Here is a 13,575-nt window from a genome sequence, read left to right on the forward strand (position 1 = left end):
GACAGAGAGCTCACACAGGAATCGTGGCCCAACCCTGACTTCCAACACCACCTGCAACATCTGCCAACGAGTCTGCAGCTCAAGGATCAGACTCCTCAGTCACCAAAGGACCCATAAAAAATAAAACCTGTGAAAGATCGACCTTGAGGGATCGCCACTGCTGCTGAAACCACATTAATATTGTATGTATATTTTATATCTTTCCCACAATTTTGTTCACTTTTGCTCACTTATGTATATATATAGATAGATAGATAGATAGATAGATAGATAGATAGATAGATAGATAGCACAATACTCTACAAAGCAAAACATGGCTTTTTGCATTAGCAAATATATAACTTATCAAAGTCACTATACATCCATTGTACTAGTACAGCTTGGGTAGTGCTTTCGTAGCTCTTGTAATGTAGTATTCAAAAGAAAGAGAAAGATGCACCATGATACAAGAAGAAAAGGTAAAAAGCTGACTGGTGAATTCTAGTCCTGGGTGACATCATCAATGTTTTCTAACTTGTAACTAAGCATGCTGTGCTATCTTGAGTGCATATTTTTGAAGCACACCTTTTGTGTAAAGAGAACAGGCTGTGAGATTAATTCTCAGAAGGAGTGGTATGCATGCCTCCTTTTCATATTCTATTGCTTTGTTTTTTATTAATAAATTTGACTAAGCTTGGTTATTTGGTACAGCTAATATTTATGGAACAGTGTATTTATATTAAAAATATGCTTTATGGACTTGCAGTAAAAATTAGTCACCAGGGTGTCAGTGATGACCCATTCCAGAAAGAGCAATCTGTCACTCCTTCCTAGCCAGCCTGTGAGGTAATGCAAGGCTCTGTGGACTACCCTTGTCACATCCTAGATCAGGCAATGGAAAACCATCAGACAATTGAAAACAATCAAAACCATTTGGAGGTGAAAAGGAACATTACAGCAGGTAGGGGGTCATCTTGGCTATGAATACAGCAAATGACTGTTTTCAATATATCAGTGTAGGGAAAGGCACTCTGTATTCATTCACTGAGGAAACCTCTTGAGGAGACGGGGAGGGGGACTGTCCTGAATGTTTGCATCCTGGTTTTTATGACACCAGCCAGCTCTGGAACAGATTGAATTTTGTGCGGAAAACCTACTTTGTTATATAGGAAAGGTAATTATCGACAACTGTAGTCCCAGTTTCAGGTTTAATGATTTTGTATTGTAACCAGTTGTTTCCATGACTTTCTCTCATTTCTAGATAAATCTTTATTCTTTCTTAAATAAACCTACTTTTGTTTTATTACAAGAGTGCACAAGTGCTGTGTGGTTTACAGGAGTGGTGATTGAAAGTAAAACTGGTAAACTGGGGTACACTGCACCTTTGGGTGCAGAGGATCTGGTACTTCTGTGGCTGGCCAATGTCAGGAGCCAGAAGGGAATGATTCAAAGGGACCTGGTGATGCAGGTTTCTCTCTTGTTAACCCGCAAGGCAAAGCTGGGGCTGGTATGATCCCAGATGAGAGTGCTTGAGTGAGTGAAGGGCTGTTGGTGTCAGGAAACTGATGGCCAGCTATTACGAGAAAGACTCCTCTCGCTGGAGGCAGGGGGTAAGGAGGTGACTCCTAGTCCTGGGTGCCCTGAGAACTGTAACAGTGGGACAGAGAGAGAGAAAAAAAACCCACAATTCCTCCTCCTCCCAAAACCCCACCTTTGAATTAGTGAGAAATGATATCAAATGAGGATACAATGATGTTAAACAAAGAGAGAGGTACAGGTCTTAGACACCAGGGTGACAGGCACCTAGAAATACCTACAATTAAAATACCTAAAATCTTCTCTCCAGACTCCTGAGTCTTTCCTGACCTCAAGCAACCTCTCCCGCCACCAGCCAGACTACTTAGCTGTGTCTCTCCTGCTCACCTGTTGCTCTGGGAATTAGGTAGATGTCTTTGAACCACTAGGTTGATATATAAACTAACCCCACATATATTCCAGCAAATACTCAGCTGGTGTAACTTGACTTCAATGGAGCTATGAGAATTTATACCTACGAAGAATCTGCCCCATTGACTGGACATTTAAATAAATTCCTAACTGGCAGTGGTGAAGATTTGCATGGCTGTAGAATTTCTGAGATAACAGCAGTAAAAAGGGGATGTTAAAAAAGGAAGGCATAATTTCTTACTTTAGTGTCTTTAATTTACAGTTTGGATCCTCCAATGCTTGACAGAGCAGGTAAATAGGTGAATGATGTGGCTTATCCTGACGCTGTGCCCTGAAAAGAGAGATTAGACATTTTCTATTCTGTTCTCTGCAGACAAATTTTAATTCTATTTCCTGGACATTAAAATAGGCTCTTGCATGGTGTGATCATAAATGACATGCAAGTTATTCTGCCATTTCAATTCATTACATTCATACCTAAATCCTCCAGACCAAAAATATATCAAGAACATTATGATGTACTCTAAATACACAGAGTAAAATAGTAGAACCTACTCTAAGTACAACCTATTCATTTTTTGAACGTGTGGTACTCTGAGCATTCACTTTGCAGTTCTAAGAACTCACACCAGTGGTAATGTCTCCAGTGGTTTTATGCTTTTGTTTTGGTCAGTCACTTGTTTTTTAAATCAGTTCTGGAGCTACAATAGCTCAACTCACGAAAATACAATATTGAGGGGTGTGGTTGTCATGCCCCTCTTTCTTTTTATTGCTCATTTAGACTATTGTCAATCTGAATAACAAGCTCTACAAAGACTCCGTTGGAGTCTCAACTTGGGCCAGATCATCCTTGACCTCATCCTCCAAGCCCCATCAAAACTGAAATAACTGGGCTGCCTCATCCCATTCTGTGTCCATATGACAGGGTGTACCAGATGAACCCAGCAGAGTCCCCTGTACCCCAAGTGGCATTCAGCACTGCACAAGCAGGTTAGAGCTGAGGACAAATGGAAAACTGTCTTTCAAACTCATTAGTCACTACAAGTATCTTGTGATGCCCTTTGGTTTGACAAACATGCCAGCAATATTTCAGCATTTTATTATTGATATTCTTTGGGACACTCTGGACCAATACATGGTAGCATACCTGGATAACATATTTTCAGACAACGCTGAACAACACACATGGATGGATGTCTGTTCCATCCTGAAGAGGCTACACTAACATGATCTCTATGCTAAGCTAGAAAAAATGCACCTTTGATCAGACCTCCACAGAATTCTTCAGCTTCATCCTATATCTCACTGGTATCAAAACAGACCTACACTAAGTAAAGGCAGTCCTCAAGTAGATATCGCCATGGAACATTTGTGAACTACAACATTTCTTATGGCCCTGCTCCACAAAAATACTAGGTTCCTCTGGTCACCTGAAGTCCAACATGCTTTCAAGCAAATAAAAGTCACATTTATCACCAATTCCCTATTGGTTCATCCTGACACCGTGCAAGCCTTCATCATTGAAGTGGACACTTCCAACTTGGTGATAGGAGTGGTGCTATCCCAAAGTCACAATCCTCAACATTTGCTACATCCATGGGCTTTTTACTCCAGGAAACACACACCCACACAGCAATATTACAACATTTTAGACAAAGAACTGCTGGCAATTAAGACTGCCTTTGAGGAGTGGTGCCAGTATCCAGAAGGGGCCCCATACCTTGTCCAGGTGTACACCAATCTTAAGAACCTAATATATCTGCATAGGCCCAGCGTTCTCAACCAGCAACAACTTAGGTAGGCCTTATTCTTTTTGTGCTTTGATTTCCTAATCATCCAGGAACCAAAAAGAACAAGGTTGATGCTCTGTCCCAGAAGGGAGAATATTAATGCTGACCTGAAGGACTCAAACCCTAAAACCTCTGCCATCCTCAAGCCTCAAAAGTTTATGGGCACAGATCCCCACCGAGGCCTGCTCACCCTCATAGTCAGTTTCAGCCCATGGGATCCCTCCCAATGAGCAGAAGTCCTAAGTAGAAAAATCCCCATGATGTCCAAGACAGTGTGCATACATGAAAGGGAATATATTTGTTCCCCTCCCCTGGCTCCAAGGACTATAACCCTACAAGTTTGTCATGACTCCCCACTGACAGGACATTTTGGCCACTTTAAAACTCAGTGCCCAGTCTCCTCTTTTCTGGTGGCCTTGCATGCAGGCCACAGAGTGCAGGTCTGTGTGGCCTTTTGCAATGTATTCACCCACTCCAAGGTACTGCACAATAAATTCTTCAGACTCCTGCAACCCCTCGAGACTCCACCCGGCCTCTGAGAAGTTACCACCCTTGATTTTGTAGTAGAATTACCTGAGTTCAATGGATTCAAGACCATTTAGACAGTAGTGAACCATGTCACAAAGATGGCACACTTCATCACCTGCACTGGCTCACCCTCCTCCCAGGAAACTGCCTGGCTCTGGGTGGATGTGACCGGTGCTGGGCAAAGGGTTGCAGATTCAGCCCTCTGTCATGCCTGCTCCTCATTAGGGGAACAGATTAGAGTGGGCTGGAGATAACCTGCCCCTAACTGGGGAAGCGGAGACAGCTGCTACCTAATTAGCCTGGGGCTGCATAAAAGCCTATGGGGAAGTAAGCCAGGGGGGAGCAGGAAGAAAGGGAAAAGGCAGGGAGTGGAAGCAGGGAGGTAGCTTTCCCCTCCTGCCTGCAGGCAGTGCATGGTTAATTGTACATGGTGAAATAGATGTGGAACAAGCCTGAGAATAAAGTGCACTAGTGGTTACTAAATCCAGGGTCTGGAGCACATCATCTCTGACTGCAGTATGTAATTTATCTCCCTCTTCCAGCAAAAAAGTCTCTGGATTTTTGGATATCTGCTTCTGTCTCTCCTTCATCTATCCCCCCAGACAAAACGTCAAATGGAGAGAACCAACCAGGTCCTGGAACAATATCTTCAATGCTATGTAAAATTCCACCAGCACAACTGGTCTTTGCTGCTACCTCAGGCAGAGTTCATATGCAAAAATGCAGAACATGCCTCTATGGGGCAAAGCCCCTATTTTTTGGGCTATGGGTTCCACCCCCGGTTCTATCTGAGCTATCCAAAACATCCCACAACCCAGCAGCCCTGGACTGTATACAACAGCTATGCCAAACTCAAGAAGACCTAAAAGTTCACCTGGAAAATGCCAAGAAGAGCTAAAAACAATGTGCTGTCTGTCAATGACAGAATGGGACCATCCTTTTGGTAAGCCAGAGGGTATGGCTCTCGATGAAACATCTCTACACAGACAGGTCATCTTATAATTGGACTACCGGTTCCTTGGCCCCTCCAAATTCACTGGCAAATAAACCCAATCATCTTTCAATCAGCTTAACCTGTTCCCGCCACATATACTTAGTTTTCCAAATATCTCTCCTGAAATCCACATTAAGGAGCCATTCCCTCACTGCTCCCAACCACCACCAACCACCCCATTGGTACATGTTTGAGATCACAAAGTATATCATCTGTGAGAACTCTGATGTCAGATCAGATGGGGTAGACTGATATCTCGTCAATTGGGAAGGATATGGTCCTGAAGAGTTGTCCTCTGTTCACACCCCTGACCTGGTAAACACCTTCACACAAACCACCCTGGAAAACCCAGTCCACTACTGCCTGGAGTGGGGCACCCTAGGGGACTGGGCGATGTGAGGGTTTGTGACTCTCAAACCCAAGTCCTCAGATCCCAGAAACTGTTCAGATCATGGCAACCACCCAGCAGATTACCAGAACCTGAGGACAAGGGGGCTAGAGGAGCTCTAGTTCACTAAGAGGTCTGCCAACCAAGCCCCTGATTGGAGAAGACATCTGGCCCCACTGAGTGGATTGGACACACTACATAAGACAGAAGGAGGCACAGGAAATTGTCCAGGCAAATAGGTGGACCCCTGTTGGGCTGCCACATCATAGCATGTCTACGCGCCTGACTCCTTAGCCCTGTCTTCCTGCCTCCCAGCCTTGTCCTGGTTCCTGCCCTCTTTAGCCCAGATTCTCCTCCGCTTCCATTTCCTGCCTCATTCCAAGTCCCTGCTCCTCCACCCTAACCCGGACTCTAGCTCTGGCTGTGACTCTTGGCTCATTCCCTGACTGCAACTCTGACCCCTGGCTCCTAACTCTGACCACTAGGCCTGATTGCTCACACCCTGGTGCTTACACAGAAGTATCTGCTACCCCTTTTGTATATTCTTTACTAGAAGTAATGGTTTGTATATGCTTTCCCAGGAGGGGTCAGGGAGTTTAAAAGCAACTCTGCAGCTTAAAATAACAGATAGAAAATTTGTTGCCCATTCTCTGGATCATCCGAAATTTTGCTTATCCGATCTGGCCCTAGTCCCAGTTAGATTAGATAAATGGGGTTCTGCTGTATGTGCAATTTACTTTCTCTGGCACATTGCCAGGGCTCAAGTCACATTGGAGATCCAACTTTTACCCTGAACAACTTAAATATTCCTTCCCCAAAGGGGAAGTGGATGACAAACACTAGCTGAGTAGTCCGGTTAGGTTTGTGGTGGAGGCTGAATTTTTCTATCAATTTTGAAGTGAATTGGCCAAGAGGTTCCTGGATTAGGACACTCTAAAAATAGAGATCTTCACCCGAGGTCAAAATAACTTTTTTTGCTACTCTCCAGTCAAACAACAAAAAGGAGAAAGTTAAAACAATTCATTGGATTCCCCTAGCTGGGATCTAGTGCACAGAACCAAAGTTATTACCATTGATTATTTGTAGTACAATAGCCCCTGGAGGCCACAGCCAGGATTAGGGATCCAGGGAGCAAGACATCATATCTACACATTATAACAGACAGTGCTTATACAAAGATTATTATATGCAGAGCTGGTAGCGATTCCTATTATTAAAATTGCTGGACATGTCCCAGTTTTCAGTTGCTTATAATTTTGCCAAGTTTTAACCATTTGGGCTGAAATTTTCCAAGCTTGGTGTTTCTATCAGGCTAAATATTCTGAAAGTTTCTGCTAAAATGCTTCAGCCATTTCTGAGAATTAGGTTGTTTTGACCATGTAAAAAAAATGTTGCAAAGTTTTCCTTCAGAAGCTCTAACTTCTACATATTTTGGAGCAGGGACTTGAAATTTGGCAGGGGGGGCTGGTTTTTGTGTCAGGGACATGCCTTTTGCTGTTCCCATGAAAATCCACACAAATATGACCAAGTTATAAGCCTTTGAAAAAGCTCAGTTTGCACATGCTCTGTAGAGACTTGTTAAAGCTTTGTAGATAACTATTTTTATTTTTTTGGAGTTTTGTTGTTGTTGCTGTTTGTAATCTTGTCAATCACCCATGGTTCTCATCACACCCCCATTTCTGCACTATCATAGCTGTCCTCCTCTCCCTCCTTTCCTTCCACTGGCCTCATTTCCCCTTCCTTGTGTTCCCTCACCCCTCTACAGTTCCCACCTGCTCTACCTACTCCATCCCAATCTCCCCTCTCCTCCCACCATCACAAATAGATATAGGTCTGACACACCTGGCTAGAAAGGGTTAAGCATCCTGTAGGATAAATGACCCAAATTCAACCTCTAGGAATAGATTATATAATGTTTGTGTTTTTGTGGTTTACATATATATTGTTAGAGTTTAACAATGTAACCAAAGGTTTCCTATCTATGCTGTAGTCTGTTTATTCAGAGATCAAAGGAAGATCTTAACATTTAAATGAACTGTAAATATGGGGATATCACTGAATTCATCTCTTTGAAATGTATAGCAAATCACTTGTGAATGGTGGAAAACAAGCAACTGCCTTATGTTAATCCCTGTAGCTAATGACCTATTTCCTAAGCATCACCTGTATACTTCAAAGTCTCCATGATTGCCTATTGTTCACCTAAGGACTCTGAGCTGTCAAGAGAAGGCCTGAAACTGTATAAAGGTGTCTCCGGTCCTGATCTTTTTTATCTCAGATCTGCTTGATGCTTTATGCGGGGGAACCTTGAGTCATAATTCTGAGATCTCCAGTCCCACCTGGATCACCCTGAATATGAACATCGGACTATAACCTATGGACTAATTCTGAAAGAACTTTTTGCATCTGATCAAGTGGGTTTTAGCCCATGAAAGCTTATGCCCAAATAAATTTGTTAGTCTCTAAGGTGCCACAAGGACTCCTCGTTGTTTTTTCATCTCTACTATGAATCTGATCTCGGAACTGTACTCATGTCTGTATGTATACTGATCTTTTAACCAATACACTCTATTGTCTTTTTAAATACATTTTTTGTTTAGTTAATAAGGATTGGCTGTAAGTGTGTATTTGGGGTAAGATCTGAAGTATTCATTAACTTGGGAGGTAATGTACCCGATCCTTTGGGATTGGTAGAACTTTCATATTTGACTTGGGTGTCTGGGTAGAAGCCCAAGGCTGGGTTGCTATAAGGGAACTTTGTTTTGGCTTCTGGGTAACCAGTAAGGTATTATAGAAGCTGTTTTGAGGCTAGCTTGGTGGATCTAAGTACTGGAACGACCAACAGCTTTGGGTAATTATCTGTCCCATTCTTTGCAGTTTGCCTTAATTGAGTAACTTCAGTGTGGTTCCCCTGGGACTCTGGTCACAAGGTCCCATATATGTAACCTCCTCCTGACCTCTGACTATATCTGCCCTGACCTGGGTCCTCCCTCCATCCTCACCCTTTCTACCTCCCACATTCATCCCCACCACCCCCTTGGCCCCTCTGCTGCCATCCTTCCTAATCTCATGTTCACCCCTCTCCTTTCCCACCCTCCCCTTCTCTTGCTGTCTGTGGAACATCCACTCCATCTCTAAAAGGATCACAGCCAGCCACAGTCTCTTCATCTCTCATTCCCTCCAGCTCCACACTCTAGCACTCCATAGGGTTTTGCACTGGAGTGGAAGTGTGATGAAGCTGGGGTACATATTTCTTTTGGTAGATGTTGGAGCTGGAGGTGAAAACCAAATGGAGCACTGGATTATGTTATTGACAGTGTTTAGGGAACAAGAGGGTGGAAAGGCGTGCACAAGTCCTTCTCCTTAACTTCTTATTTCCATGCTTTTAAGGTTTAGGCTGGATGGAGCATGGTCCTGCCCAGTCTTAGATGTCTGTCACTAAATTAAGTCATTTTTATGGTGGGACATTCAGACATTTGTGAGCTATGACAACCCTGGGGGGAAAAATCATGTATGTTTTGCTCCTTAAATTACATAAGTGTTTTTGGAGCTCAGACAACACTTACCAACATGACCACTTGGATGGTGCTGGGGAATCTTCATTCAGGTCTTCAATCTGAAATGTACACTTGTTTAGACAAAGTGACTCCAGTTTACAGCAATTCTTTATACAGAATGAAAGAACAATTTGATCCATTTTGGTAAAGTTATGGTAAGTTAATTTTAGCTCAGTGAAATGATTCATAGCACTCTGTACAAATTTTTTTTCTTGAATTTCAAACAAACAGTGAAATGCCTCAAGTTGGAAAAATCTCTCAATCACCCATTTAGCAAAGTTTGTTTTTACCCACTTCAATAAAATTGGTTTAAATAGGGGTGAAATTTTGCAGCTCAGTTTTTTTTCCATGTCCTTCATTCTCTCTTCATTTAAAAAACCAAACAGGAATCTCACTATTAATGAATAATTTCCAGATTTTTCATAATTTTCTAACAAATTTTTCACATGGTATATAGCAGTTTCTGGATCTTCCACTGTTTCTTCTTTCTCCAATACATAAAACAAAGATGCAAAAAACTCTTGAAAACTCAAGTGAATGAAGCTGTAGACACATTCACAGTCAATGTCTTTTTGAAACATGTTCTCATTCAGAAAGAGGGAATCAGGTTTATCTAAGCCATGTTTCTTGATATCTTCTTCCTCAAACAGTATTTTCTGCCTCCAGAGTCCATCTGCAGCCAAGGAGCAAAGTCCCTTCCAGTTAACTTGTATCTGTTGCTTTGAAATGCTGATGTGACCCTTTAATAAACTGAAGAGATAGAGCATGTACACTCCAGTGATTGTACTGGAAGTTTGTGCAAGATCTTCACCTGCTTCCATCTGTTGTTTCAGAACAGTGCAGATGATCCAACACACACTAGGAATAAAGCACATGGTGAAGAGCATTTCACGCTCTTTTACAAAGTTAAAGGATTTTCTTGCTTTTTCTTCATTCCCAAAGAACTTGTAGAAATATTCTTCTCTCTCAACTTCAGAAAATCCTAATATCTCCGCATAGCGTGCACATTCCAAACACTGCCAGAGATTCTCCAGAGCAACTGGTCTTGTTGTAATTAGTAAGTAAGATTTATGAAGCACTTTTTTCCTAAATAAACTGCTCAGTATGATTTCCACTGGCTGCTTCTCACAGGGATCAGAGCACAGATTACTTTCTGGTTGATTAAAGGAAAATCTCAGTTCATCAAAGCCATCAATTATGAACAGGAGTTTTTCTGGAGTCATCAGAATCTCTTTAGTTGGTGTATTTTTATCAGGACAATTCTTTAAGATCAAATCTTCAACACTTCCCTGCTCACTGACAAAGTTAATTTTCCTACAATTTATGTAAAAAACATAATCAAACCTGCTCTGATACAGTTCTTCATTTGCCCAGTCCAACATGATCTTTTTTGCTGTCAGTGTTTTTCCAATCCCTGCAGCTCCCTGCAGCACCACAATTTGTGGTAATTGTCCATTTCCATCAGTTTCAAATAAATCTCCTATGGTGATAGGACTAGCGTGCTCAGTCATGATTTCTGCATGTTTCCGTCCCAAGGCCATTATTTCATTTTCTCTCTGTTTTTTGTGACGATGTTCATTTACAATGATCAACTTTGTATATCTGCTGTTTAGCTTCACATTTTCACCAAGACGAGAGTTCATGTCTTTTATTGCGCTGTATTTGTTTTTTATATGTTCTTTGTACTTCACCCTGTAAGCTAAGTTAGTGACAAGGAGCATTAGATATGACTAGAATGTTACAATAATGCTATTTAAACAATAATACTGTTACTGTAAGTTTATAGTGCACCTATCATCATAAAGTGTCCCCACATAAATTAACTATGGTCCCAGTCCTTACTCACATCAGTGATCCCACTGAAATTAGTCACATGAGAAAAAAAGGGTAGGCTCAGGCCTTCTATGCATATATATATATATATAAAGAATAATTTTATCAGTAACTGAAATGCAGCCACCTCTAGGGTGAAACCTGCCAAGTGTTTAACAGTGCACAATGGTACTCTACATCAAAGTAGGGCATGAAGCGTTGGAGAATGACATGTATAACTGAAACAGTAATGGGAATTTAGGTGCAAAGAATATAACTAAAGTATAACCTAAAATTTTTCCAGGGCCCAGAGGTTTAAAAAAGTGCCATAGCACCTTCAGTGACCACAAATGTTGACCTCTAGTTATTTTACCTCATTTAAAAGATGTCATCCCTAGCAGGAGAGTGTCTTCCAGCATCATGCTGCTGCACTGGGTCAGTACTGCCTGAGACAAGAGCTCCACCTCCTCACCAGCACCATGTTCTGCAGCACCTGATTCTTTCCTGGAGATCTCCCCATTCATTTCCTCATCTCCCATCCAACCCTGCTTAACCTGTGTGATGTGATTGGACGACACTCTGAGGTGTTACTTATTATTTCTACTAGTAAACCAAATGTCTGGCTGATCTAACCTAATGCTGGTAATCACTGGTATTTATGCAACACAATTCTTTGTTAGAATGTCACATACCATTTGCTGATCTTTCAGCTGTTTGCTGAGGACCCAAAGCTGAAAGAGAAATTTCACATGAATGTCAGTGTAACAACAATCACAGTGTGTCACATAGTTCATGGCATTGGGACAAATCATTTATTCAGAGCTCTCTGCAGTAATGAGCTCCCTAGAAAACCCATGGCTGAGGCAGGCAGAGAGAATTTCTTTGGAGACACTAGTTCAGTGATATCTGTTAATAATGGCCACCACAAGGAATACTCATTTTTACCATTATTGTAGTCATGTAGGATCAGATTGTTAAAACAGTTCAGCACACACAACTGGGACCAGATTTTCTGATGAGCTCAGCATAGGACACTTTTCTGGCCCTAATTTAGGTGCATAAATGGGAGCTGAGTAGTTTTGAAAATCTGGCCTCACATCCATGCCTGTCTCACTGCCCTCTCTTTTATATACTTTATATCTAACATGTAATGCACAAAATTCATTACACACATTAAAGCGCTGTAGATAAACTCAGCATTTGTGACACCAGTCACCTGTTTGGAAGCTGTTCGACATTTGCTTTATGACCGTTTGCTGTTGAACTAAAACTCTTAAGTCACACTATGAACGACTGTCAGGAGAAGCCACCCCTCCCCTAACTCAGCACTTCCTCCACTTGCTTCCCTGCAGTAATTGCAAACATCCTTCCAGCTCTGCGTGCCCCCAGCACTTAGAGAACCTTAGGCAGAGCTAGCCCCTTTCCCTCCACACTACCTTCCCCACCAAACATCCCTGGTCTAACAGGTCCCACATGGCACCTGACCAATAAATTGCTACAACAGCTTCTGGTCTCTTCTCTTCCTGCTGCTGCTGTCCCTCCTCCCAGGTCAACACCATCACTGCCCCCTCCATCTGACTTGGATCCCCTTCCCCACTCCCACCATACAGCCCTCTCCTTTGCAGGCTTCAGGGGTTCAGCACCTCCTGCTGCCATCTGTCCCCTTTCCAACTGGGATATCAGAACAGAGCCCTGCTCTTTTATAGGAGGGGTATGTGGCAAAAACTCACCCACAAGTAGAGCCCTGTGTGGATATCCGCATCCGATCTGCAATCCACAAAAATGGTCTGTGGATATCTGCATCCATGGCTGCAGATATCTGAAGATATAAAGTGGATATCCAGGGATTTGCAGGGCTCTACCCATGGGCCAAATTGTATTCTGTTAAAAGCAGTTTAAATCAAGAGTAACTCCATTACTTTCAGAGGATTTACATCACTGTATCTGACTAGAAATAATTTGGCTGGCATTTCTCCACATGGGTTTTTACTTCTGCAGTCTGGTCTGTGCAAATACCTCGGCCAGCAGAGCATTTTCCCCTTAACATTTAAGGCCAACATTGATAAACAAAAGTAGTGTACTGTTTCTAGATGCTGTATCCTTTACTTCCAAAGATGATTTCTTTAGATCAAAGCAGGCACAAGAACAAGCCAACATTTAAGTTTTAACTTGACATAGCAGAACCCAGAAAAGCATCATGAAGGTAACATGTAAAAGAAAAAAAAAAGTGTGCGACCTTCTTGTTTCTTTATGATATAGAAAAGGCCTGAAACAACTAAAAGTATATTTTATCTTAGAACGATTAAGAATATCAAACCTCTCTTTCGTATTTTTGTTGCATCTCCTTGGAAGACCAAAAAAGCAATGGAAGTTTTTAAAGTCCATGAAGGGTGAAAGATTTTTAATCTTTAAGACAAATAACATTTTTTCCCACATATTTGCTAGGAGTTCAAGTTTTAACAAACCAAAACAAGAAAACCCATGTTTTAAGTTTAGAGTAGCAATTTCTCAACCCCTTAAACAATTGCTTCTTTGAACAGCAAGTTTTAGAGCACACATGGCTGTTGCTGATTTCATTAA

General features: G+C 41.9%; 1 protein-coding gene across 1 annotated transcript in view; it reads right to left on the minus strand.

The window, feature by feature from the left end:
- LOC117876517 (NACHT, LRR and PYD domains-containing protein 3-like) overlaps positions 1 to 13,575 on the minus strand; it is a 116,210-nt gene that overhangs the window by 87,549 nt on the left and 15,086 nt on the right. Inside the window, exons 3-5 of the mRNA XM_034768780.1 lie at positions 11,688 to 11,726; positions 9,193 to 10,882; positions 2,168 to 2,257 (exon numbers count right to left, since the gene is read on the minus strand). Coding sequence (XP_034624671.1) covers positions 2,168 to 2,257; positions 9,193 to 10,882; positions 11,688 to 11,726 — 1,819 coding nt within the window. The remainder of the gene's footprint in view (positions 1 to 2,167; positions 2,258 to 9,192; positions 10,883 to 11,687; positions 11,727 to 13,575) is intronic.

This window comes from Trachemys scripta, chromosome 4 (assembly GCF_013100865.1).
Source record: "Trachemys scripta elegans isolate TJP31775 chromosome 4, CAS_Tse_1.0, whole genome shotgun sequence".
Classification (NCBI taxonomy): Eukaryota; Metazoa; Chordata; order Testudines; family Emydidae; genus Trachemys; species Trachemys scripta.